The following is a 22,480-nucleotide window of genomic DNA, read 5'->3' on the forward strand; positions in this document are numbered from 1 at the left end:
GCCAGGTCGCTTCTGAAAAAGTGCAAAATAACTCGGTGGGCTTTACCTGGTAAAATGAAAAATAGTTTAGTTCTTACCCTGAGACGTCATGGAAGTTGTTTGAAGACGATGGCTTGTGTTGCTATCGAAACGTCGTGATTTATTTAGTTTCATTTCTACCTACGTGACTTTACCGAAAGAACCAAAAAGGGTAACATCAATGAAGTGAATAGAAATCTGAGCAACACCAGCCAAAGGTCAAAAACACGGAAAAAGCCAACCCGCGTTTACGGCTCGAAAACCGGGTAAGCGCGGGGTGGTTGCCAGTTAGCGGACGTTGTTTAGGCGACGAATAAGCGGACAGGCGTCTCGAGGCAAGCGGGGCGCCGTGTGACAGTTCCAGCAGGTGAGCGAGGAGCACGGCCGGGCCCAGGAGGAGCTGACCAAGCTGCGGCAGGAGGTCGGCATCCTTCGCGAGGCCCTCAACGGCGTCACCGCCCAGAATGACGCCAAGTACGTGACGCGCACGCACGGCATCTCTCCGTCTCTCTCTCTCTCTCCCTTGTAGCCATTGTCACTCCCCGCTCGCCTCATCGCCTGTCGCGCTGCTGGCTGTCCCAACATGGACAGCTCTTGTGCGAATCCACTGCCGGGCAAGGGCCTCTCTCGGTGGCGCGATATTTAAACTACCTCGCCTGGTATGCAGGCGATCGCGGATTCGATTTCGACCCCGATGCCTGCTGTACATTTGGAGTTTGCGTGTTTACCTCCCCGTGGTCGCTCGGATTTGGCTGCTATAAATGTCCACGTGATCGGCCACTTCGTTGAGCTCTCATTTGTGGCCAGGTCGCTTCTGAAAAAGAGCAATATAACTCGGTGGGCCTTACCTGGTAAAATAAAAAATAGTTTAGTTCTTACCCTGAGATGCCATGGAAGTTGTTTGACGTATTGGGGAGCATAGACTTTGGAGAATAGTACAGTACAACAACGGATTTAGCTGGACTGTCCTTTCCTCACAAATGTATCCCCTTAGGAATGTCTATGTTTTGCATGATGGTCACCCGTACAATCATTATCAAGTCTTTGGCCTGCTTAGCTTAGGAGACTTGACAACAGGGTGTTCTTTTTTTGTCTTTGTCAGCCGGTATGTATGTTTATTTGTTGAACTTCTTTTGGACCGTACGTACCCAACCATGCTAATCGGAAGTTCGAGGAAAAGAACAGCAAACTAAACACAACAAGCACTTCTACAGAATGAGTTCTTTCAATCTAGATTATTTAAAAGTGGATCGTTCCAGTGGCTTCCTAATATCGGAAGAGCGTTCCAGACGGCCGCCGGGCCAAGGCCTCTCCTCCATTCTCCCCCCATCCCTTCCTTTCCCCAGCTGCTCCTGTCACAGTCCTGGTCTCTGTTATGTCGTCTCACTGCTGCGTCTGCCGTTTCTTTCTCCGTCTCTCCTCCGTTCCTCTTCCCTTCTCTCCGCTCCGTAGTTAACTCTGTCTCTCGTCAGCTGTTGCTCGTGACACGGCCCTGTCCATTTCCATCCACCCTGTTGCAAAAAAAAAGTAAGATTGAGAGAGAGAGAGAGAAAAACAACCCAGACGCTCGAGGGCAAAAACACAAAAAAAAACCTGGCGCAGGGGTTGAGAGTGGCGGCCGTCGAGTCGGCTGCGTCTGGTGCGGTGCGGTTTAGGCAGGCTTGCGTGCACGTCCGTACGTGACTCGACCTGCCGTGTTTAATACCAATTGAAGCTTGGCAGACGCACACACGCCCGTGCCTCTTGACTTGCCAGTGGGTTTTACGTATTTTTTTTAATTTGAAAAAAAAAACCAGTCCAAGTTAGAAGGTGCAGGTGCAGCCCTCCAATTTATTGGCTCACCACTGCTCGTGGAAGAGCCTCGGCAGTAGAGGGAGCTCTGGTCCAGAGAGCCCCTCCCCCCTCCCCCCTCTCTCCTCTAGAAGGTATTTGACCTCCTCTTCCATGCTAGGCAGATGTTTTGGAAGTGGTGGGACGACCCACACTTTGCTCCACCACACGGTGAGCCTGCTGATCGGCTCGCTGTGGTGGACCAGTTTATGCTGATGGGTGGACGGTGGCAGGCAGGGGGCGGACGGATGGGGTTTCAGAATATTAATTTATACTGGAAGAATCCGATGAGCTATAAAGCTCTTTTTCACAGGTGTCCAGTAGTGGGCACGGGTTAAGAACATTACAACAACAAACACAGTTACAACACCACGTGATAGGAGTGCAAAGTACAAGAGAGGTAAAGAAATCGCCCAAACACAAACAAATACAACAACTAAACCATCCCCATCCTACCAGGCAAAGCCCACTGAGGTATTATTAACTTATTGTTCAGAAGCGACCGAGAAACTTGTCCCATTATTTCAACTGCAGCAACTGGCAGATGGAGCCAGGTGACCTCTGGATTTGCAAGGCCCAGTGTGCTGCTCCTCCATTACGCCGCGCGGGATAAAATTGGTGCTGAATAGTGTGCTCGCTAACTCCAATTAATAAGATTATTACATTTGTTTAACCAGGAAAGGCTTGCCGAGTATGAAGACTCCGTATCAGGAGGGCCCTGCTAAGCTATCGAAGTCGTGGGGTGGGGGTGGGCGATCGCGATGTGTTTCCCAATTCGGTAATTTGTGACTAATTTTATAATTTGACAAATTTGGACCGTCACCCTGGCACACCTGGCGAACTGTTGCGTGTCTCTGTGTGTGTGCGTGTCTCTCTGTGTGTGTGCGTGTCTCTTTGTGTGTGCGTGTCTCTCTCTGTGTGTGCGTGTCTCTCTCTGTGTGTGCGTGTCTCTCTCTGTGTGTGCGTGTCTCTCTCTGTGTGTGCGTGTGTCTCTGTGTGTGCGTGTGTCTCTGTGTGTGCGTGTGTCTCTGGGTGTGCGTTTCTGTGTGTGCGCGTCTCTCTGTGTGTGTGCGCGTCTCTCTGTGTGTGTGCGCGTCTCTCTGTGTGTGTGCGCGTCTCTGTGTTCTGTGTGTGCGCGTCTCTCTGTGTGTGCGCGTCTCTCTGTGTGTGCGCGTCTCTCTGTGTGTGCGCGTCTCTCTGTGTGTGTGCTGGTCTCTGTGTTCTGTGTGTGCGCGTCTCTCTGTGTGTGCGCGTCTCTCTGTGTGTGCGCGTCTCTCTCTGTGTGTGCGCGTCTCTCTGTGTGTGTGCGCGTCTCTCTGTGTGTGTGCGCGTCTCTGTGTGTGCATGTCTCTCTGTGTGTGTGCGTGTCTCTCTGTATGTGCGCGTCTCTCTGTGTGTGTGCGTCTCTCTGTGTGTGTGCGCGTCTCTCTGTGTGTGTGCGCGTCTCTGTGTTCTGTGTGTGCGCGTCTCTCTGTGTGTGCGCGTCTCTCTGTGTGTGTGCGCGTCTCTCTGTGTGTGCATGTCTCTCTGTGTGTGTGCGCGTCTCTCTGTGTGTGTGCGCGTCTCTCTGTGTGTGTGCGCGTCTCTCTGTGTGTGTGCGCGTCTCTCTGTGTGTGCGCGTCTCTCTGTGTGTGTGCGCGTCTCTCTGTGTGTGTGCGCGTCTCTCTGTGTGTGTGCGCGTCTCTCTGTGTGTGCGTGTCTCTCTGTGTGTGTGCGCGTCTCTCTGTGTGTGTGCGCGTCTCTCTGTGTGTGCGTGTCTCTCTGTGTGTGTGCGCGTCTCTCTGTGTGTGCGCGTCTCTCTGTGTGTGTGCGCGTCTCTCTGTGTGTGCGTGTCTCTCTGTGTGTGTGCGTGTCTCTCTGTGTGTGTGCGCGTCTCTGTGTGTGTGCGCGTCTCTCTGTGTGTGCGCGTCTCTCTGTGTGTGCGCGTGTCTCCCTGTGTGTGCGCGTGTCTCTCTGTGTGTGCGCGTGTCTCTCTGTGTGTGCGCGTGTCTCTCTGTGTGTGTGCGTGTCTCTCTGTGCGTGTGCGTGTCTCTCTGTGTGTGTGCGTGTCTCTCTGTGTGTGTGCGTGTCTCTCTGTGCGTGTGCGTGTCTCTCTGTGCGTGTGCGTGTCTCTGTGTGCGTGTGCGTGTCTCTCTGTGTGTGTGCGTGTTTCTCTGTGTGTGCGTGTCTCTCTGTGTGTGCGCGTATCTGTGTGTGTGCGTATCTGGGTGTGCGCGTCTGCTGAGCTGCCCATGCTAGACATCTGTGAAAAAGAGCTTTATAGCTCATCGGATTCCTCCTGCAGTTTAAAATAAAGATTCTGATTCTATAACGGGGGGATCTTTGTGGGGAGCGGGAGTGCAGTGGGTAATGTATTGCACTACAAATCCGGTAATCCGAGTTCGGTTCCTGCTCACATCCAGCATTGCTGATGAATATCTGAACCGGTCCTGGGCCTCCCCTAGGTAAACTCGGCCTTAAATGAGCAGTCTGTAAACAACGGCATTGAGGAGACAAAGGCGGCCGGGTGTGGTGCTGCTGGCCACCCACCCTCTCGTGTGCCGTGCTGGCTTTCATAGGTGCTCGCTAACAGCGCTTGTCCAAACAGTCTGTTAAGGCTATACGGGGGATCTTTGTCTTTGTGTGCGTGCATTCGTTCAGGCAAGCAGCGGAGATGGCCCGGCTGCACAAGGAGTGCCGGCGGTTCATGACAGAGATGTCGGAGAAGAACTCCAAGATGATGGCCCTGGAGGCTGAGAATGAGTCGCTGCGTGGCTCTCTGTCCGGGCTCGAGCAGATGCAGGTGAGTGCAGTGGCACGACTTGCATCACCTCACAGCCACCCCCCCCCCTCCTCCTCCTCCTTACCCACCCCTACTTCACCCATCTGCCCCACCCCCTCAACTCCCCCCACATCTACCACACCCATCGACCCTACCATCTACCCCTCGGCTACCCCCCTTCACCTTGCCAAACTCTTCCTCCTCCCTTCACCCTCCTCTACCCTCCCACCCTCAGTCTCCCTTCTACCTCCTTTTTTTACCTGCACAGGTGGCATCTCCCACAGCCCCTCCAATGTCTCTGTGTGAGTCTACGGGTCTCTTTGTGAGTCTATGGACTTCTTATCCCTATATAGCCTCTCCCCCATTACATCTTCGCCGCCTTGATGAATTTGGCGTACCACCGCATCCCGCGCCCCGCCGACCCCTCCCCACCCGTTATTCCGACCGCACAGGGCCGCCACAAGGAGGTGGAATCGGCCCTGCAGAGGCAGCTGAATGAGGCGACCGAGGAGCTCCGGGCCAACAAGTCGCACAGCGGCAGCATCATGGTAGCATGGGAGCAGACCGGCTCGGAGCTGCACTCCACTAAGCAGCGCTGCCTCGGTACGTCCACGGCCCCTGCCTCTGCCCACCCCCACCCCCCCCCACGCCGCCTCCCGACTGATGTTGCGTCGCCACGGCCGCGCGGTTATCCGGCTCCCTCCCGAGCGTGGGCCCGGCGAAACGACGCCGGGCCCTGCTTTCGCGCGTGCCAGCCCCAGCGTTCTCCTCCCAGGTCCGCAGCCGGTCGTGAATCGTTGAGATGGGACGCGACGCTATTGGCGACAGCGCGTTGGCGTTCGTGGAGCGTCTGGGTAGCGAGGGGCACTGCAAGACGCTGGCCAGAATAGAGTGGGCACATTTATAGGCGTTAGAGGTATTTTTAATGATCTGGTTACATTTCTCCGTGGTGTACAGGATGTCCGTAGTGCGCTGGGTATCCCCCGACCTTTTAACTAGCATACGATTGAATATAAATGGTGAGGAATAAGGAACGTAATTTAATATATTGTACTTGGAATATTGTAATGTGTATTAATATTGATGACCCTAACCCTTACTAGCTTAACACTACCAGCCTAACCCGAGCAGCCTATCCCGAGCTCCCTACTCTCTTGCTACTGCTTTGCGCTGTGGGCCTCAGGACTTCAGCTTAGCAAATGCGATTTAAAAAACAAAGGGTGTGATGCCCATTGGGGTGACATTAGGCCATGCTCGATTCTCCAAACCGCTTATAACACCCAGGGTAAATTTCGATTTAAAGCTTTCGTGACTGCAGGGATTCACCTTCTTGGTTCTTTCGGTAAAATCACGTAGAAGGGAAATAATAAAATACTAAAATAAAAAATAAATGATTGTGGTTTATTTTATTATTGTATTATTTCCCTTCTACGTGACTTTACCCAAAGAACCAAGAAGATGAACACCCAGGGTAGTTTGGGCCATTGGCTAACTGTGCGTTTAACCCCTTGAGCCATTTAATATTGATTGGGCCATTTCATGTCTCGACAGTAAACCCTCTCTGGCGAACGATCCAAGCCCTGCTGTGATAGTGCGAGGGCTCAATTCCAGAACTGCCTCATCTGGTCACATGTCCAGCTGGCCCACTGGCCTGATCTGCCCTTGCTTAACACGGAAATTTATTTCAAGCGGGCCCATAACCCCTTTCCTGTTCCGAGACGTCTGCAAGTTGCTGGGTGGGGTCCCGTTAACCGCTGATTCTCGGAACGCGCAAAGTGGTTCATAGTTGTTTTTTTAAAAGACATTGTACTGAAATCACCGCAGCGAACCGTAGCGTCACGATCGCACTCCACGATAGCTGGCGGCAAACTGTGCCACACGCCCTCCCGCGTGGCTTTTTACTTAAGGTTCCGTTCCGATGACGTAAACCTACGTAACCGGAATGGAATCGGAAGAAAAACTGATGATGTACGCAAATATAAATAGTGAGGAATGTATGTTCATTGTTTGTACTTGTAATATTTTATGTCATCGGAACGGGAAAGTGTAAATATCGTCTTCTTTGGTTCTTTCGGTAGTGTCACGTAGAATGAGAATAAAATAAAACAATAAAATTCTCACGACGTTTCGGCCACAACACAAGTGGCCTTCTTCAGGTGAAAGGAACAAACCTGTCGGGACGACAGAGCTACAATGAACGCTGCTAAGATTCGCAGCGTCTTTTTTAGCTGGTTGAGAGAAGCGAGGCACCTTGACAAAGGGGGTTTACATATCAAACAGGAGAATTTAGCATTGAAACAGTTGAGGGATTAGCTTGTGACTGGTCACAGAAATAGCTTTGTTAAAGTCAAAGCCTACACATCCACAGAGGCACCTAGTGCATGGACGCCAAAGGGGCTGCAACAACTCAACTATCATACAGTAAACCGATGTGAAAAATAATATCGTGTCCACACTTATGCTTGTGATCCTGGTGAACCCCCTCCCCCCACCAGACCTGCAGTCAGAGCTGAAGTCGGTGATGTCCCAGCTCGCTGGCCGCACTACCGAGTCCGAGTCTCTGGTGGCGCAACTCGGGGACAGCCACTCCCTCCTCGATCAGTCCAACGTCCGCCTCGTGGCCATGGACGAGGCCTACAAGAGTAAGGGTCTCTCCGTGGGCGTTAGCGGGCGACCACGTTCCTGTCCGCGCCTCCGGGGTCGCTCGAGTTGGCCTCCGTGGCCACGCCCCCTTGCCGTATCGTTCCCCCTAAGATGGAAGGGATGTCGGCCGGAAGGATGTTTTAACGGCACCACGCGGGCGAGTGGGCGCGTCCCGCGAGGATTGTAAAAATGCAGTGAAGCCAAAACCTTCGATATACACCGACATGGATTTGAGCGTTGCCTGACCCAGCCGCCCAAACCCTCCCCCCCCCGTCCACCCCCCCCCCCACCGTCCACCCCAGCAAAAGCCCCCGCCACAGTGTGTTCATCACGAGAGGAGTTTCTCACCGCGGCGTTACAACTCGCCTTCTCCCGTCAAGGCTATGGTGCGAGGAGTAGCGCGCTAATGCTGACGCAACTGAAGAAGATGAATGTTATTTCGCGTGTAGAAATGTGCCTCCCCTCTGTGAATGACGCCTTGTTTTGCTGAATACATTTGTGGGGTCATAGGTCACAGCGCGTCGGTCATCCCCACTGCCGCTCGCTAAACCCCGCTGGTTCTCATCGAGTCCCGCAGCTTTGTCATTGAAGTCCCACTACTCGCAGTGCCCACCGTCGAGTCCCGCTGTTCATATTGCGTCTCGAGTCCAACTGCTTGTCATGTAACCCCCCCCCCCCCGTGTCTCGTCGAGTCCCATCGTGTCCCACTGAGCTCCGCTGAATCTGAATGACCCCCCCACACCCCCCCCACCACCAGGCCAGCTGGCGGAGGTGCAGGCGGTGTGCGAGGGCGAGCGCGGGCGTGCGGGGGAGCTGGAGCGCGAGCGTGGGGAGCTGCGCTCGGCGCTGAACCAGGCCGAGATGCAGAAGGCGCTGTGGCAGATGCGGCTCTCCGAGATGGAGGCGGCCTCCGCGGCGCCGTCGCACAACTCGGTGCGGCCGTGGTGTGGGTCGTCCGGTCGACCACTGTGGGGTGTGTGGTCACGGGCCACTAGGGATATTGGATATAGACGTGGGCTGCTGGGGTGTAGGGGTGGGCCACTGTGGTTTAGGGGCATGGGCCACTGTTGTTTAGGGGCATGGGCCACTGGTGTTAGGTACATGGGCCTCTGTGGTGTAGATAAATAGGCCACTTTGGTGTAGAGACATGGGCCACTGTGGTGTCGGGGCATGGGCCACTGTGGTATAGACACATAGGCCACTGTGGTGTAGATAAATAGGCCACTATGGTGTAGGGGCATGGGCCACTGTGGTGTAGGCACATGGGCCACTGTTGGCACAGGGGCATGGGCCACTGTGGTGTAAAGACATGAGCCGCTGGTGTTAGGCACATGGGCCACTGTTGGCGTAGGCACATGGACCGCTGTGGTTTAGGAGCACTCAACACTGTGGTGTAGGTACTTGGGCCATTTATGGGCCAATGCGGTATAGAGGAACGGGCCACTGTGGTGTAGTGGCAATCCTGGACCTCGTGTATATTGGTCACTATTCACTTGGGTCCATAGGTCATGGGGCTTTCGGGTACATGGCCCACTGATGTACAGATGCATTGGTCACCGGTACATCAGGTGCACGGACCAGACGAGGTGCCCGTTCATGTGGCTGCTCTGCGTCGCAGCGCGTGCCTCTCGTGACCGCGCGTACGTAACCGTTCTCTTTCTCTCTCTCCGTCTCCACGGAGCCAGGACGCCGTCGTGGAGGAGCTGTGTTTGGAGCGAGACAGCCTCAAGGCCGACCTGGCCGATCTGCGGACTCACAACTCGATGCTGGAGAACAAAATCTCCGAGATGGAGTGCCTGAAGGTGGGTGGAATCGGCTCTCGCGAAGCGTCCCGCCTGCCCGCTCACGACTGGCGGCGAAGGCGCGGTTAGTAGGCGTCGTATCGACGCCGTTCCGTGGTCTTTTTCCAGTGGTTTGTGGGCAATTTGTAGAAATCGCCGGCCAGGGGGTCGGCCGGGTGGTTCGGAGGTCAGAGCGCTGAGCCGACACCGCTGAGAATCCTGGGTTTGAATTCGGGTTTCAGCCGCTGCCTGCCATTTAATGTATGTAATTTATGTTGAACTTCTCCTATTGCACCTTGCGTAGACAACCGTGCTATAACCGGCTTCTCAAGTGTCACGCATTGATGGGCTTGGCACAGTCACCTATGATTCGCTTCGAGATGGATAGACTCGCATATAGACTGTCTAACTTTACTACCCGGCTTCGCCCGGGACTTGGATTCTCGTTTTGGATTAATGCGCGGCCTACGCGGAGCGTTGGGGGGGGGGGGATGCCTGACGTCAGCAGGCACACTGCGTGACGTCAGCAGGCACACTGCGTGACGACGTCAGCAGGCACACTGCGTGACGACGTCAGCAGGCACACTGCGTGACGACGTCAGCAGGCACACTGCGTGACGTCAGCAGGCAAACTGCGTGACGTCAGCAGGCACACTGCGTGACGTCAGCAGGCACACTGCGTGACGTCAGCAGGCACACTGCGTGACGTCAGCAGGCACACTGCGTGACGTCAGCAGGCACACTGCGTAACGCTTCCGCACGCGGGTGACATCACAGATGGGACGTCACCGCTCACTTGCCGTGCAAAATATACCCATTATTGCGCCCCCCCCCCCCACCCCAAAATAAAAAAAAGTCTATTTTTATACTTTTTGCATTGTGTACAATCTGAAAGCTACCCACATGCCAAATTTCAAGTTTGTTGCACGTTGGGAAGTATGCTAAACATTTTGAACAGACACACATATTCACAAATTTCCCTTTTATATATATAGACTCGCATAGCCCGATTATGCACTTGTGGCTGAAATTGCAAATAAATTAAAAATAAATGTTTTACTTTCTTGTAACAAACATCACTTTCTTGTAGCAGGGCAGGTAGGAAAGTGTGTGTCGATTAGAGCTCACTTAATGGCATCTCTGAGGTAGTTCTGAGATATCCACTTCTGTGGGCCCTTGTGTAATAAAGGTTTGCACTGCTGCGCAAGAGATCTGAATGGATATTTTGTCTTGGTGTGAAGAATATATGAACCGATTCTGGGCCTCCTGTAGGTCAACTCTGCCTTAAATGAGTACCTGGTGTGGTGTGGATAAAACGTCAGCATTGGGGAGACAAAGGTCACTCCATGTGTGGTGCTGACCCCCCACCCCCTTATGTGCCATGCCGGTTTTTAACAAGTGCTCACTAATAGTACTTGCCCCAAACCGCATGGGGTGGGGGGCAGGACCTTTAATCTCTGTTGCGTCTACGGTTATACGTGCTCTTGTGTGCTTACACGCATGCGCGTTCATGTGTGGGCCAGGCCGAGATTGGCATCATGGGTCAACGCACCCAGCTGCTGGACGACATGACCTCGGAGCTCGAGAGCCTCAAGAGCGAGGTGGCTGACATCCGTCGCGAGAAGGAGGCACTGGAGGTGCAGGCCTCGCGCGTGAGCTCGCTCAAGGTGAGCCCCACTCGTGCGGACTTGTGCTCCGAGGTGGCTCCGCGCCCCTTGTGCCCGAGTTCTCGCGCCTCGTGGCCCCGTGCCTCGGGTGTCGGGGTTGGGTCCGGCGGGGGGTGGGGGGGGGGGGAGGCGTTTTGTTGGGTCTTCGGGCCTGTGCCCGGCAGCCGTTATTTAAAATCGAAAGCTCTGCATCGCTTAATGGCTCACCGTGTGTACACCAGCTGATGGCTGGCATCCATTGATTGGCTGCCATATGGCCGAGCGAATTCATGGCATGTCAAGCTGAGCAATGTGAATCCGCCCTAAAGAATCCCTCGCTCGCTCGCTCCCTCTCTTTCCTCGCTCCCTTTCTCTCCTCGCTCCCTGTCTTTCCTCGCTCCCTCTTTCTCCTCGCTCCCTCTCTCTCATCCTCGCTCCCTCTCTCTCATCCTCGCTCCCTCTGTCTTTCCTCGCTCCCTCTGTCTTTCCTCGCTCCCTCTGTCTTTCCTCGCTCCCTCTCTCTCCTCGCTCCCTCTTTCTCTCTCATCCTCGCTCCCTCTCTCTCTCTCTCATCCTCGCTCCCTCTCTCTTTCCTCGCTCCCTCTCTCTCCTCGCTCCCTCTTTCTCTCTCATCCTCGCTCCCTCTCTCTCTCTCATCCTCGCTCCCTCTCTCTTTCCTCGCTCCCTCTCTCTCCTCGCTCCCTTTCTCTCTCTCATCCTCGCTCCCTCTCTTCCCTCCTCGCTCCCTCTCTTTCCTCCTCGCTCCCTCTCTCCTCCTCCTCGCTCTCTGTCCCTCCCCTCCCACCACCAGACGGAGCTGTCTCAGACCCGCTCGCTCGTGGAGGCGGCCGAGTCGCGACTGCGCGACTTCTCGGCGCTGGGCCTGGCCCCCGAGGCCCTGCGAGCGCAGCGCGACGAGCTGCTCGCGGAGCGCGAGCGCTCGCGCCGCCTGCAGCGCGACGCGGCGGCGGCGGCGGAGGAGGCGCAGCGGTGGAACGCTCGGGCGGGCGACGCCGAGCGGCGCCAGCGGCGGCTGGAGGAGGAGTCGGCGGCCGCGGAGGAGCGCGGGCGGCAGTCGGCGATCGCCGCCGCCGAGGAGCTCCGCGCGGAGTTGGGAGCGGCGGGGAGTCGCGTGCGGGAGCTGGAGGCGCAGCTGCGGGCGGCCACAGTCGAGGCCGAAGGGCTCAAGTCGGCGGCGGCGCTGCGAGCCGAGCTGCAAGGTGGTGGAGGTTTTTTTTGTTTAATTCACGGCGGGTTCCGATGAGGTTGAAGTTTTTTAACTCGCTCGCGATTTCCACGTTGGCGGAAACCGAGCTAGGTTTTCACGGTTCTGCCGTGTGTCCGATGTGTTTTCTAGTTGTACCGTGAGAAAAAATCCCCCCCCCCGCCCCATACTTCCACCGCACGCACAAACAGGGCGAAACGTCGGACATCGTACGTATGTTGAACTTCTCTCAAACCGTAATAGCCAACCGTGCTAATAGTGTCGAACAATACACGCACATCGGAGAGCTTTTCCTCTGGTGTGCAACGATCGAGATGGCGAGATAGGAGGAGTGAATTCCAAATGTACAGGCGGGTGGGGGGGGGGCATTGGGGGGGGGGGGGGCATAGGAGAGGGGCGACGTCCCACTGCGTGTTGCACCCGGCGTTTGGCGACGTTCGCCCGGCGTTGGGTGACCGTGTGGCTCTGTGCGCTGCAGGCCAAGTCGGAGGCCTGCAGGATGCCCTGAGTGAGGCCTGCCAGCAGAATGTCGTGCTGAGCGAGAGGATCAGTCTCCTGGAAGAAGCGGAGAAGGTCAAGAGGAGCGACGCCGCGCAGGTCTGTGGGCACCGCGATTGGCGAGATGTTAACCAACTCGCCTGTTTATGCAGGAGGTCGTGGGTTCGATCCCGACCCTAACGTCTGTTGTTTATTTGGAGTTCCGATGTTCTCCCCGTGGTCGCGTGGATTTTTCTCTGGTTCCTCCGGTTTTCCCCTCCACATTTAGAAACGTGCATTTAGAGTATTTGGCTGCTGTAAATTTCCACATGATAAGGCACTTCGCTGAGCTATCATTTGTGACCAGGTCACTTCTGACAAAGAGCTATATAGCTCGATGGGTCTTTACCTGTATTCTTTGGGTCTTTCGGTAAAGTCGCGTAGATAGGTTCAAAGAAAATAACAAAAACTACGACGTTTCGATCGCAACACAAGCGGTCGTCATCAAGAAAAAGGGGGGTTAGCTTCTAAAGACAACTGCTTATAAAGGTTTGAAATGGGCGTAGCCCAAATGTCAGCAGCCAATGCAAGTGGTGGGCAGCGACCGCGGCGGTGATGGTGGGCTTTCCACCAATCAAAGGGCTGCCAGGCAAAAATTAGCATGATAATGTAAGATGGCTGAGCATCCTCCACGGCGAGCGTGCCGAGGTGGCTGTGTTAATGTGAGAGATTAGCATGTTAATGGGAGATCACCGAGCATCTTTCACGGCGAGCGTGCCAAGGTGGCTGTGTTAATGTGAGAGATTAGCATGTTGATGTGAGATCACCGAGCCTTCTACACGGCGAGTGTGCCAAGGTGGCTGTGTTGATGTGAGAGGTTATCATGTTAATGTTAATGGGAGATCTCTGTGCATCCTCCACGGCGAGCGTGCCAAGGTGGCTGTGTTAATGTGAGAGATGAGCATGTTAATGGGAGATCGTGAAGCAGCAGCCTCGAGGATGACGCGCGAAGTAGCTGTGTTAGTGAGAAATTTAATCCGTTAATTTAAAAAATCGAGAGAGCCGAAAATAACAACTAACATCGGAAGGTGGTAGGCTGGGAACATCACGGCCAGTTATGACTTAAACTGCTCAGTTTGTACCCATCTTCTCGGTTGAAATTGTGTCCGTGTCTATATATATGGATGGCTTCATGAACGAATCTCTGTTGATAGCCAGTGGGTTTGCAAAGTACCTTCGTCTTAGATAAATCAATTTCGTGTGAGCCCACCGCATTAAAGCAATGATCAGCCACGGCCGAGGTATTGGTCCTACCGTGTTTCAGATCTGCCTTCTGTTCACGAACACGGTCCCGAGACATGTCGCTTAGTTTCCCCAATGTAACTACTGCTGCAGACACAGCTTATTTTGTAGATGCCGGGGTATTGCATGTCAGGGATGACATCCTTCACAGATGGGATCAGATCTCGAATTTTATGTACCGTGTTAAATCGAACCTGGATCTTGTGTTTGTTCATGATTTTGGAAATCGTTTTGGTGACCCCTGCTGTGTATGGCAAGGTGATGGTTTTGATTGGGTCCTCGGATAGTTCTTTCCCACTGGTTGAGGTGATAGCTTTTCAGATTGTTTAGTCTGAATATCCATTCATCTTGAGAGCTTGGTGTACGTGTTCCAGTTCCAGGTCAGAAATACATCGAGATCTTAACTGGTAAAATAAAAAATAGTTTCGTTTTGGTTTTGGTCTGGTGGCTCGCCGCTCGTAACGTCAGAGTTTTTCTTCCAAAGCTGTCGAAGGTTGAACGTCTAAATATTAAAAAAAAAAAACTCGTGGGTAACGTGCGACCGGGTTGTTTCCCCCCCGCAGGCTGCTGCGCGCGAGAAGGAGGCGATGCGAGCGGAGTTTGAGACGCAGCTGGCCCGGCTTGAGGAGCGCGTGGCGGCGGTGAAACAGGCAAGACCCGGCACAGCCGTGCGGTCACTCGGTCGTCTTGCCGTAGAAACGCCGCGGCCCAGCTATTGCGTAGGACTTCGCGGTTGTGCTGCGTAGCTCGCCGACGCGTTATCGGGTCGTACCGAGAGTTTGTCGTTCGGCACGGTGTCCGACGTTTTGCTCCACGCGCTGGGAGCTTCTTCGCAGAGCAGCGCAACCGTCCGTGATTGAGAAGGGCTGATTCGAAATGTCGGAATGTCATGCCAAAGGATGCGCGAATACGACCACAAAAACACAGCTGCGAGCTACGCTAGATATTGAACAAACGAGTGCATATTTGAATTTTTTATTCATTTATTTCGACAGGGAGATGGGTCGCATGAAGAGATCGGCAAGCAGCAGAAATTGTGAGTTGTTTTTGGATTACCGTTCCAGTTAATTGTATTATCGGATTATCGTTCTCATTAATTGTATTATCAGTTTTCTATATCTGTCCAGGTGGCTCAGCGGCCAGAGCGCTGACCTAGCACCGCTAAAATGAATCCTGGGTTCGATTCCAGCCCAGACGCGCCCTCCCATGATGATGAACTTGGCTTTTCAAGTGGAATGAGTTGATGATGGTCTCAGCCGGCTCGCCAAAAAAAAATACTCAAGAAGTCTCTTTCACGATAAAATTGGCCGGGATCCAGCTGTGAGATTTCAGTATGCTGGTATTTCTATCTTGCAAGGAACATAAACCATCACGCGAACTCCGGACATCCTCGCAGCGGCTTTTTGCAAGCCAACAAAAAGACAATCGCCGCATTGCGCGCTTTCGGATGCACGTCTGCTACCATCTCGAACGCTCTTCCTTCTGATATTCGGAAGCCACTGGAGCTTTACATTTTTAAATCATCGAGATTGAAAACACATTACTTTAAAACTGCCTTTTGTGCTTAGTTTGTTGTCCTTCCCCACACCTCTGATTAGAATGGCTATATACAGTGTGAAAGAAGTTCAACATGCATGCATACATACATACATTGTGATGAACACTACTCTCTGTGGCCGCCGATGTATTCAGCAGTGAGTCAAACCCAACGACTCGATTCTCGGCCATGGCTAACATCCGCGGAGAGCAATATCAGAGCTTGTCCTGGGCCCTTCCCCTGCGTAAATATCAGCACCGGGGAAACAACGTATGTATGTTGAGCTTGAACCTCTTTCGCATGGTGCGAAGCAAAATCGTGCCAATCGGAGATGCGGGAAAAGGTGGCTGCATGTGGTTATGGCCACCCCCCCGCCCCATGTGCTGTCGTGGACTGCACAGGTCCTCGTGAACGGCCTGTGTGGACTACACACGGCGGGGCTGGGGGGGGTGGGGGTGGAATCTTTGTGTGTGTGTGTGTGTCCAGAGCGGTAGTGTCGCGGTTGGCGTTACGCTGCGCTACGACACCCGGCGACCCGAGTTCGGTTCCCGCTCACGGCCAACACCGGTGACGATTATCTGATTCGGTCATGGGCATCCCCTATGTCGACTCGGCCTCAAATGAGTACCTGTTGTGGTGTGTAAACATCGCCACGGGGGAGACAAAGGCGGCCGGGCGTGGTGTTGGCCACCCACCCCCTCGTGTGCCGTGCCGGCCTTGATGGGCGCTCAATAACAGCACTTGCCCCAACAGGCTGTCCAGGCTATACGGGGGGGGGGGGGGGGGGGTCTTTGTCTTTGTCACTACCTTCGTGTGGCACGTGGTGCAGGCTGGAGGAGCGCCAGGCTGAGATCCAGGCCCTGCAGGAGCAGACGGCCGCGCTGCAGAGCGACCTGGATAAGCAGCGGCAGAAAAACGACGTACGTAAAGCGGAACGTTCGCGCGCGCGCGCGGTTAGCGTTAAGCGCGTGAGAGACTTGCGGATATCTCTCTAGAGCTGCCGAACGTGTCCCCGTGTACCCCCTTCCCCCACCCCCATTTTGCCCGCATGGTGCTCTGTTCATGATGCGGGCATATGGCGAAGCGACCTGGGCGGTGGGCGGGGGCAACATGAGCAGTGGGCGGGGCTACCTGATAGAATGGGCGTGGCGATGTAAAAGAGCGAGGGGCTGCGGGCTTACTGCCACGTCTCCCAGTTGAGTTTCCCAGTTGAGCCTCCCGTACATTTGGTTGCCTTGACCGCAGAGCGAGCAATCAGCAGCAGCAAACTCCACTGGCCATGCCAACTACCAGCCCATTGCCCTGTCAGGGGGGGGGGGGGAGCAACGCGAGAATCCGGGGCAAAAAGCCGCTGCTCAAATTATCTGTTTGCGGCAGCGTTACACTCTCGCGCAGTTGAAATTAAAATCGCCTTCCGATGACGACTCGGTTCACCCCCCCGGATTTTGGTGTCTATGATTTGTCTATCTGTGCTGCCTGCGCGTACATGTGCCATCGCCTGTGTTGCAAATTGTGCTTTCATATTTCATCGGTGCCCATTCGTGCCTTGCTGCCAAAGTGCATCTGTGTTCACATTGTGGAGGAGTTCCTCCCGTTAGTAGCGCCCCCCCTATTTCCACCACAATCGCAATTATCAGGGCCCCCTCCCATCCCATCCCCCTCCATGGCTTGCCACTGCTTTTACAACGGGCGGTCGGTAAAGTTACGCAGCTCCAACGCAGGCTGTAGTTTGAGGACCTATATCGCTGCGGTGGCAAGATGTTAATTACCTCGCCTGGTATACAGGAGGTCGTAGGTTCGATCCCGACGCCTGCTGTGTATTTGGAGGTTGTGTGCCTCTCTCCCCGTGGTCGTGTGGATTTTTTTTATGGGTCCTCCAGTTTTTCCCCAATCCACAATCAGAATCTACAACGTGCGTTCAGAGTATTTGGCCGCTATAAATGTCCACACAATGATACGCCGCTTCGTTGTTAAGCTGTCATTTGTGACAGCCAGCGTCGCTTCTGAAACACAGCTATACATCTTCTTGGTTCTTTCGGTAAAGTCACGTTAGAAGGGAAAAAATAAAATCAAAAATAAAATAAAATAATCAAAATTTAACAGCTATACATCTCAGTGGGGGGGCCCCCTTAACCGGTTCAATTATTGTCTCATCAGTATCATTCCATCGCCACTTCCGCTCTTGCTTTCTTTTAGCGAAACCGCGATTCAATTTGTGTCGTCAAGTAATTTCCACGCCGAATTTGTTTTTAATTTTTTGACGCGTGTGCCAGTGTTTGCCTTCTGTAAGCCGGTCCTCTGCCCGAGCCCACGCGCGTGACTGTGCACTGCGGCTCTCTCTCTAAACGCAGACACTCCGCCAGAGGAACTGGATGGCAGTCGAAGCGTTGTCCACAACGGAAAAATTTTATCAGGACAAAGCCGCGAAGGTTGTAAACAACAACAACAACAACGACATCAGCAATACTAACCGCATTTCTGGCTTTGCTTTTTTTTTGTATTCGTGCAAAAAAACATTTTATCCACGACATGCGAAATAGGCGAAGGTGCTACAGCCCTGCAGTTGTTTTCTCGTGCAACCCGCTCGGCCGTAGGGCCTCCACGAGAGGGTACTTGTCCACACTGCATGAGAAAGAACTGAAAAATTATCCTTTTCAAAGAATGCAGGATGGTTATAAAAGTCTGGGCGTCTGCTTGCTGTGTTCCCCACTGTCATTATCCGTATACATTTTTAGCGATTCTTCGTTGGCAGTGGGTGGGGGGGGTACACAAACACGGTTAATAAGAAGCCTCAAACACGCTCGTCAACAACACACGTGACCTTAAAAGAAAAAAAATTAATCTACAAATCGGCCGCGTTTTTTTATAGAGCACATCTTGTGCTATGAAAGGAGGACCATTGCCCGAAACGTCGCCAATTTAAATATATAATTTTTCTTTTTGACGAGCATGTTGAGTTTCTGTTGTTCTCCGTTGTTGGAAATCCAGGTGCGCAGTGCGCCCCGAACACTTGCACGCACGCTCGTGTAGATAAACGTGCACCACACCACCATCATGCTCGCACGCATAAAAAAAAGATCCCCCCGGGTAGCCTTCAGAGACTGTTGGGCCAAGTGCTTTTAGCGCGCACCTATGAAGGCCAGAACGGCACACGAGGCGGGGGGGGGGTGGCCAGCACCACGCCCGAGAACCGCCTTTGTGTCCCCAGTGGCGATGTTTGTACACCACACCAGGTACTTCATAAGAGGCCGAGTCGACCTAGGGGAGGCCCAAGACCGATTCAGATAATCCCCCATTGACGTTGGCCATGAGCAGAAATTGGACTTGGGTCGCCGGGTTCGTAGCGCAGCGCACTATAACCGCTGTCCCACTGCTCGCGTGCACACGTGCACACACACACACGTAGATACGTGTGTGTGTGTGAGACAACCCCAAGGGAGGTATTCGTAACGAAGCTTCAAGGCACCGACCGCTCAGTTTAAGGCTGCGGTTAAATCAGCAGCTCCTGTCTCTGTTTTACAAGCCCACGTGTGACAATCCCTGCCTTACAGGAGTGTGACGGCCTAATCATTTGCATAAAATATCAGACCAGTCCTTGCCCACGTGTGACAATCCCTGCCTTACAGGAGTGTGACGGCCTAAATCATTTGCATAAAATATCAGACCAGTCCTTGCCCACATGTGACAATCCCTGCCTTACAGGAGTGTGACGGCCTAATCATTTACATAAAATATCAGACCAGTCCTTACAATCCATGTTCTAGGAGTTTGAGATCCTCACACACCAGGCTCCTCCGTCAGCCACGCTTTCGGCAAAAAACGTTTTGGAGTTCGGTATTTTTACGGTCCTTGGCCCTCAAGATTTAGGTTACTGGGCCAAATTTGTGTCTTCACGACACTCCACCACCCAGACGCGCATATACCATTCTTTCACAATGCGGTGTCCTCGGGCAGTGGAGGGTGTTGACAACACAACTTTAGCCCGGTTATTTAAGTTTCCTAACCACGGTTGCAAGATGTTTTCTTCCTCTCCTGGTATGCAGGAGGTCATTGGTTTGATCCCAACCCCTGACGCCTTCTGTATATTTGGAGTTTGCGTGTTCTCCCCGTGGTCGCGTGGATTTTACTCTGGGTCCTACGGTTTTTCCCTCCACGTTTAGAAACTACGTGCGTTGAGAATATTTGGCCGCGATACATTTCCACAAGATGCGCCGCCACTTCTTTGAGCGATCATTTGTGGCCAGGTCACTTCTGAAAGAGAGTTACATAGCTCAGTGGGGCTTACTTGGTAAAATAAAAATAGTCTATTTTTAGTAGAATTGTTATTCACACTCTTTCTGTTTGCAGACTCGTGTGTGATTATTGTTTATGAACTTGTGTTTTGTAGGATTTTGGTTGAATAGAATTCTAAAAGTAAATGATGTGGTACTAACATTGCAACGTATTACTAAAGTAATGAGTTTACGCTTTTTAAAATTCCTAAAAATACTAACATTTATTAAGTCACAAAACCAGTTTCATTCAATATCGAGGGACCAACTTAATGACTCCGCCGTCGGGCCCTTTACTTCATGGCCAGTCATGGTTTGTATCTCCTTCCACGCCCCCCCTCTTGTCCCCTCTTCTTTCCCATTCTTCTCTGTCTCTGTGTCTCCTTCTGCCTGTGGTGCCCAATCCCGTTGTTGGACCTTCTCCCTCCTTACACCCCTCCACTGGAATCAACTTCTCCTGCCCACAGACTCAACACTGCACCATAGACTCAACACTGCACCATAGACTCAACGCTGCACCATAGACTCAACACTGCACCATAGACTCAACACTGCACCATAGACTCAACACTGCCCATAGACTCAACACTGCCCATAGACTCAACACTGCCCATATTCTCAACACTTCCCATAGACTCAACACTGCCCATAGACTCAACACTGCACCATAGACTCAACACTGCCCATATTCTCAACACTTCCCATAGACTCAACACTGCCCATAGACTCAACATTGCCCATAGACTCAACACTGCACCATAGACTCAACACTGCACCATAGACTCAACACTGCACCATAGACTCAACACTGCCCATAGACTCAACACTGCACCATAGACTCAACACTGCACCATAGACTCAACACTGCCCATAGACTCAACACTGCCCCGTAGACTCAACACTGCCCCGTAGACTCAACACTGCACCGTAGACTCAACACTGCCTGTAGACTCAACACTGCCTGTAGACTCAACACTGCCCATAGACTCAACACTGCACCATAGACTCAACACTGCCCATAGACTCAACACTGCACCATAGACTCAACACTGCACCATAGACTCAACACTGCCCATAGACTCAGCACTGCCCATAGACTGAACACTGCCCATAGACTCAACACTGCACCATAGACTCAACACTGCACCATAGACTCAACACTGCCCATAGACTCAACACTGCCCCGTAGACTCAACACTGCACCATAGACTCAACACTGCACCATAGACTCAACACTGCACCACATACTCAACACTGCCCATAGACTCAACACTTCTGTATATTAAGCAGTCCCCCTCCTTAACCCCCATCTATTCCTCTTTAAACCTCACCTCTTCCCTATTGCCCATTCCCTTCCTCTTCCCTCCCCTCGCACCTTGCACTCCTTCCCGTCCCTCCCCCACCCTTTTGTGATCCCTAAGTAACCTCTCTATCGCTGTCACTAATTCGTCAACCCTTGCGGCACTGCCATCTCCATCATTTCATTTCGTGTGTCACCGTTTTGTAAACTTTGGTCAAGCGCCTTGAGTGAAGTCGCTCTCTCTCTATATATAAATTAAAAATATAAACGAGATTAGATGAAATAATACAATCCCTTCATATAGGAAAGCCTTGCGAGTCTAAAGAATACCTTTCCAGGAGGGGACCCCCGTTTTGCGGATATTCGGCCGATTCCACTCATGGGTGTTTCGTACATGGCGGGGGGGGGGGAACGGCTGCAAGCCGGAGAAAACCCGTGCGTATGAGGTGCTGACGCTCACTAAAGTTCCGCACAGGACGGATTCAGCAATCCGTGTTTGCGTCGCTGCCAAAGGCGTAGCTGCTACGCGACGGGTTTGTTGCGCGCGCCCTTCGCGAGAGACGAACACAAGGCAGTGGCTGAACGAGCGTGGGATATAAGCCACAGGTGGTGCTCGCTAGCAACCACTACGCCAAACTAAAACAATTAACGTCTTGCCAAGAGGAGGACGCCTGGCATGGCTAACGGCGTCCAGCGCTGTGTCGACGCTATCGCACGCCGTGCGTTTGGCTTCTTACAATGTCCGCCCGCGGCAGCGTAAGCGGAAATGAGAACGAGGCCATTTGTGGGAGAGATGTGCACGTGTGTTTCTCTTCCCTAACACACCGGGCGTTGCGACACAGTAATAAATCGGCACGCTTGGTCATCGCGTGGCCGGTGGCTTTATTAATCGGCTGTTTCGGGTGGAGGGAAGGTTTTATGACCCCCAAACAAAAAAAAATCGCTTACGAATCACTTTCCCACGTTGAATAATGCGGTAATAAAAATAATACTTTTTGTTTTATATAACGTCATTCGTGCAAACTGCATCGAAAACGCGGAACATCTCGAGCAACGCCGAACATCACAGAGACCGAACACGACAGGGTGCGGAGGTGAAACACGGCACGAACCAGGCGGGGTGACAATTAGTGGAGGCCGAGGGGTCGGGCCTTGGTCCGTCATCATCGCCACCGTGTTCACCCGTCGTTTTCCGTAGCCGAAGAGTGAATGCGCGTAGCCTGATGTACGTGGGATTTGCATTCTCCATCTTTTTATTTGATCCCGTTCTACACCTCCTCTCGCCCGTTACCCCAGATAATGGAGCGTTAAGACTGAATGGCAACTATTTACGAAGTCAATGCAGTGAATCAATCCCCCACTCCCCCCCCCACGTGTGCTGTGCTTGGCTCTACGGAGTGTGCATGTGTGTGTGTGTGTTGGCGTGCGTTGTGAGATTTACCTGCGTTTCAGCGTGTACGTGTATCATTGTCTGCCCATCACTTGGATTTTGGAGCGGGAGCGGCTAGCGCGCTGCGCTACCAAGCTGGTATCCCGAGTTCGATTCCCGCTCACGGCCAACACCAGTGACGATTGTCTGAACCAGTCCGGGTCCTCACCTAGGTTGATTCGGCCTCAAATGAGTACCTGATGCGGTGTGTAAACATCTCCACTTTCGGAGACGAAGGCGGCTGGGCGTGACGCTGGCCA

The 22,480-nt window shown here is 53.1% G+C and overlaps 1 protein-coding gene across 4 annotated transcripts in view; it reads left to right on the plus strand.

Annotated features, from left to right (window-relative positions):
• Positions 1-22,480, plus strand: part of LOC116953904 (uncharacterized) — a 56,791-nt gene that overhangs the window by 22,451 nt on the left and 11,860 nt on the right. For 3 of the 4 annotated variants that reach the window (XM_076051933.1, XM_076051935.1, XM_076051934.1), the window contains 13 exons: positions 377-492; positions 4,489-4,630; positions 5,062-5,212; positions 7,105-7,251; positions 8,010-8,185; positions 8,938-9,054; positions 10,557-10,700; positions 11,491-11,899; positions 12,383-12,501; positions 14,247-14,333; positions 14,679-14,719; positions 16,050-16,140; positions 17,572-17,649. In XM_076051933.1, coding sequence (XP_075908048.1) covers positions 377-492; positions 4,489-4,630; positions 5,062-5,212; positions 7,105-7,251; positions 8,010-8,185; positions 8,938-9,054; positions 10,557-10,700; positions 11,491-11,899; positions 12,383-12,501; positions 14,247-14,333; positions 14,679-14,719; positions 16,050-16,140; positions 17,572-17,649 — 1,818 coding nt within the window. The remainder of the gene's footprint in view (positions 1-376; positions 493-4,488; positions 4,631-5,061; positions 5,213-7,104; positions 7,252-8,009; positions 8,186-8,937; positions 9,055-10,556; positions 10,701-11,490; positions 11,900-12,382; positions 12,502-14,246; positions 14,334-14,678; positions 14,720-16,049; positions 16,141-17,571; positions 17,650-22,480) is intronic. The other variant, XM_076051936.1, reaches the window with a different exon arrangement.

This window comes from Petromyzon marinus, chromosome 53 (assembly GCF_048934315.1).
Source record: "Petromyzon marinus isolate PM22_M1 ecotype Great Lakes invasive population chromosome 53, UKy_Petmar_22M1.pri1.0, whole genome shotgun sequence".
Lineage (NCBI taxonomy): Eukaryota > Metazoa > Chordata > Hyperoartia > Petromyzontiformes > Petromyzontidae > Petromyzon > Petromyzon marinus.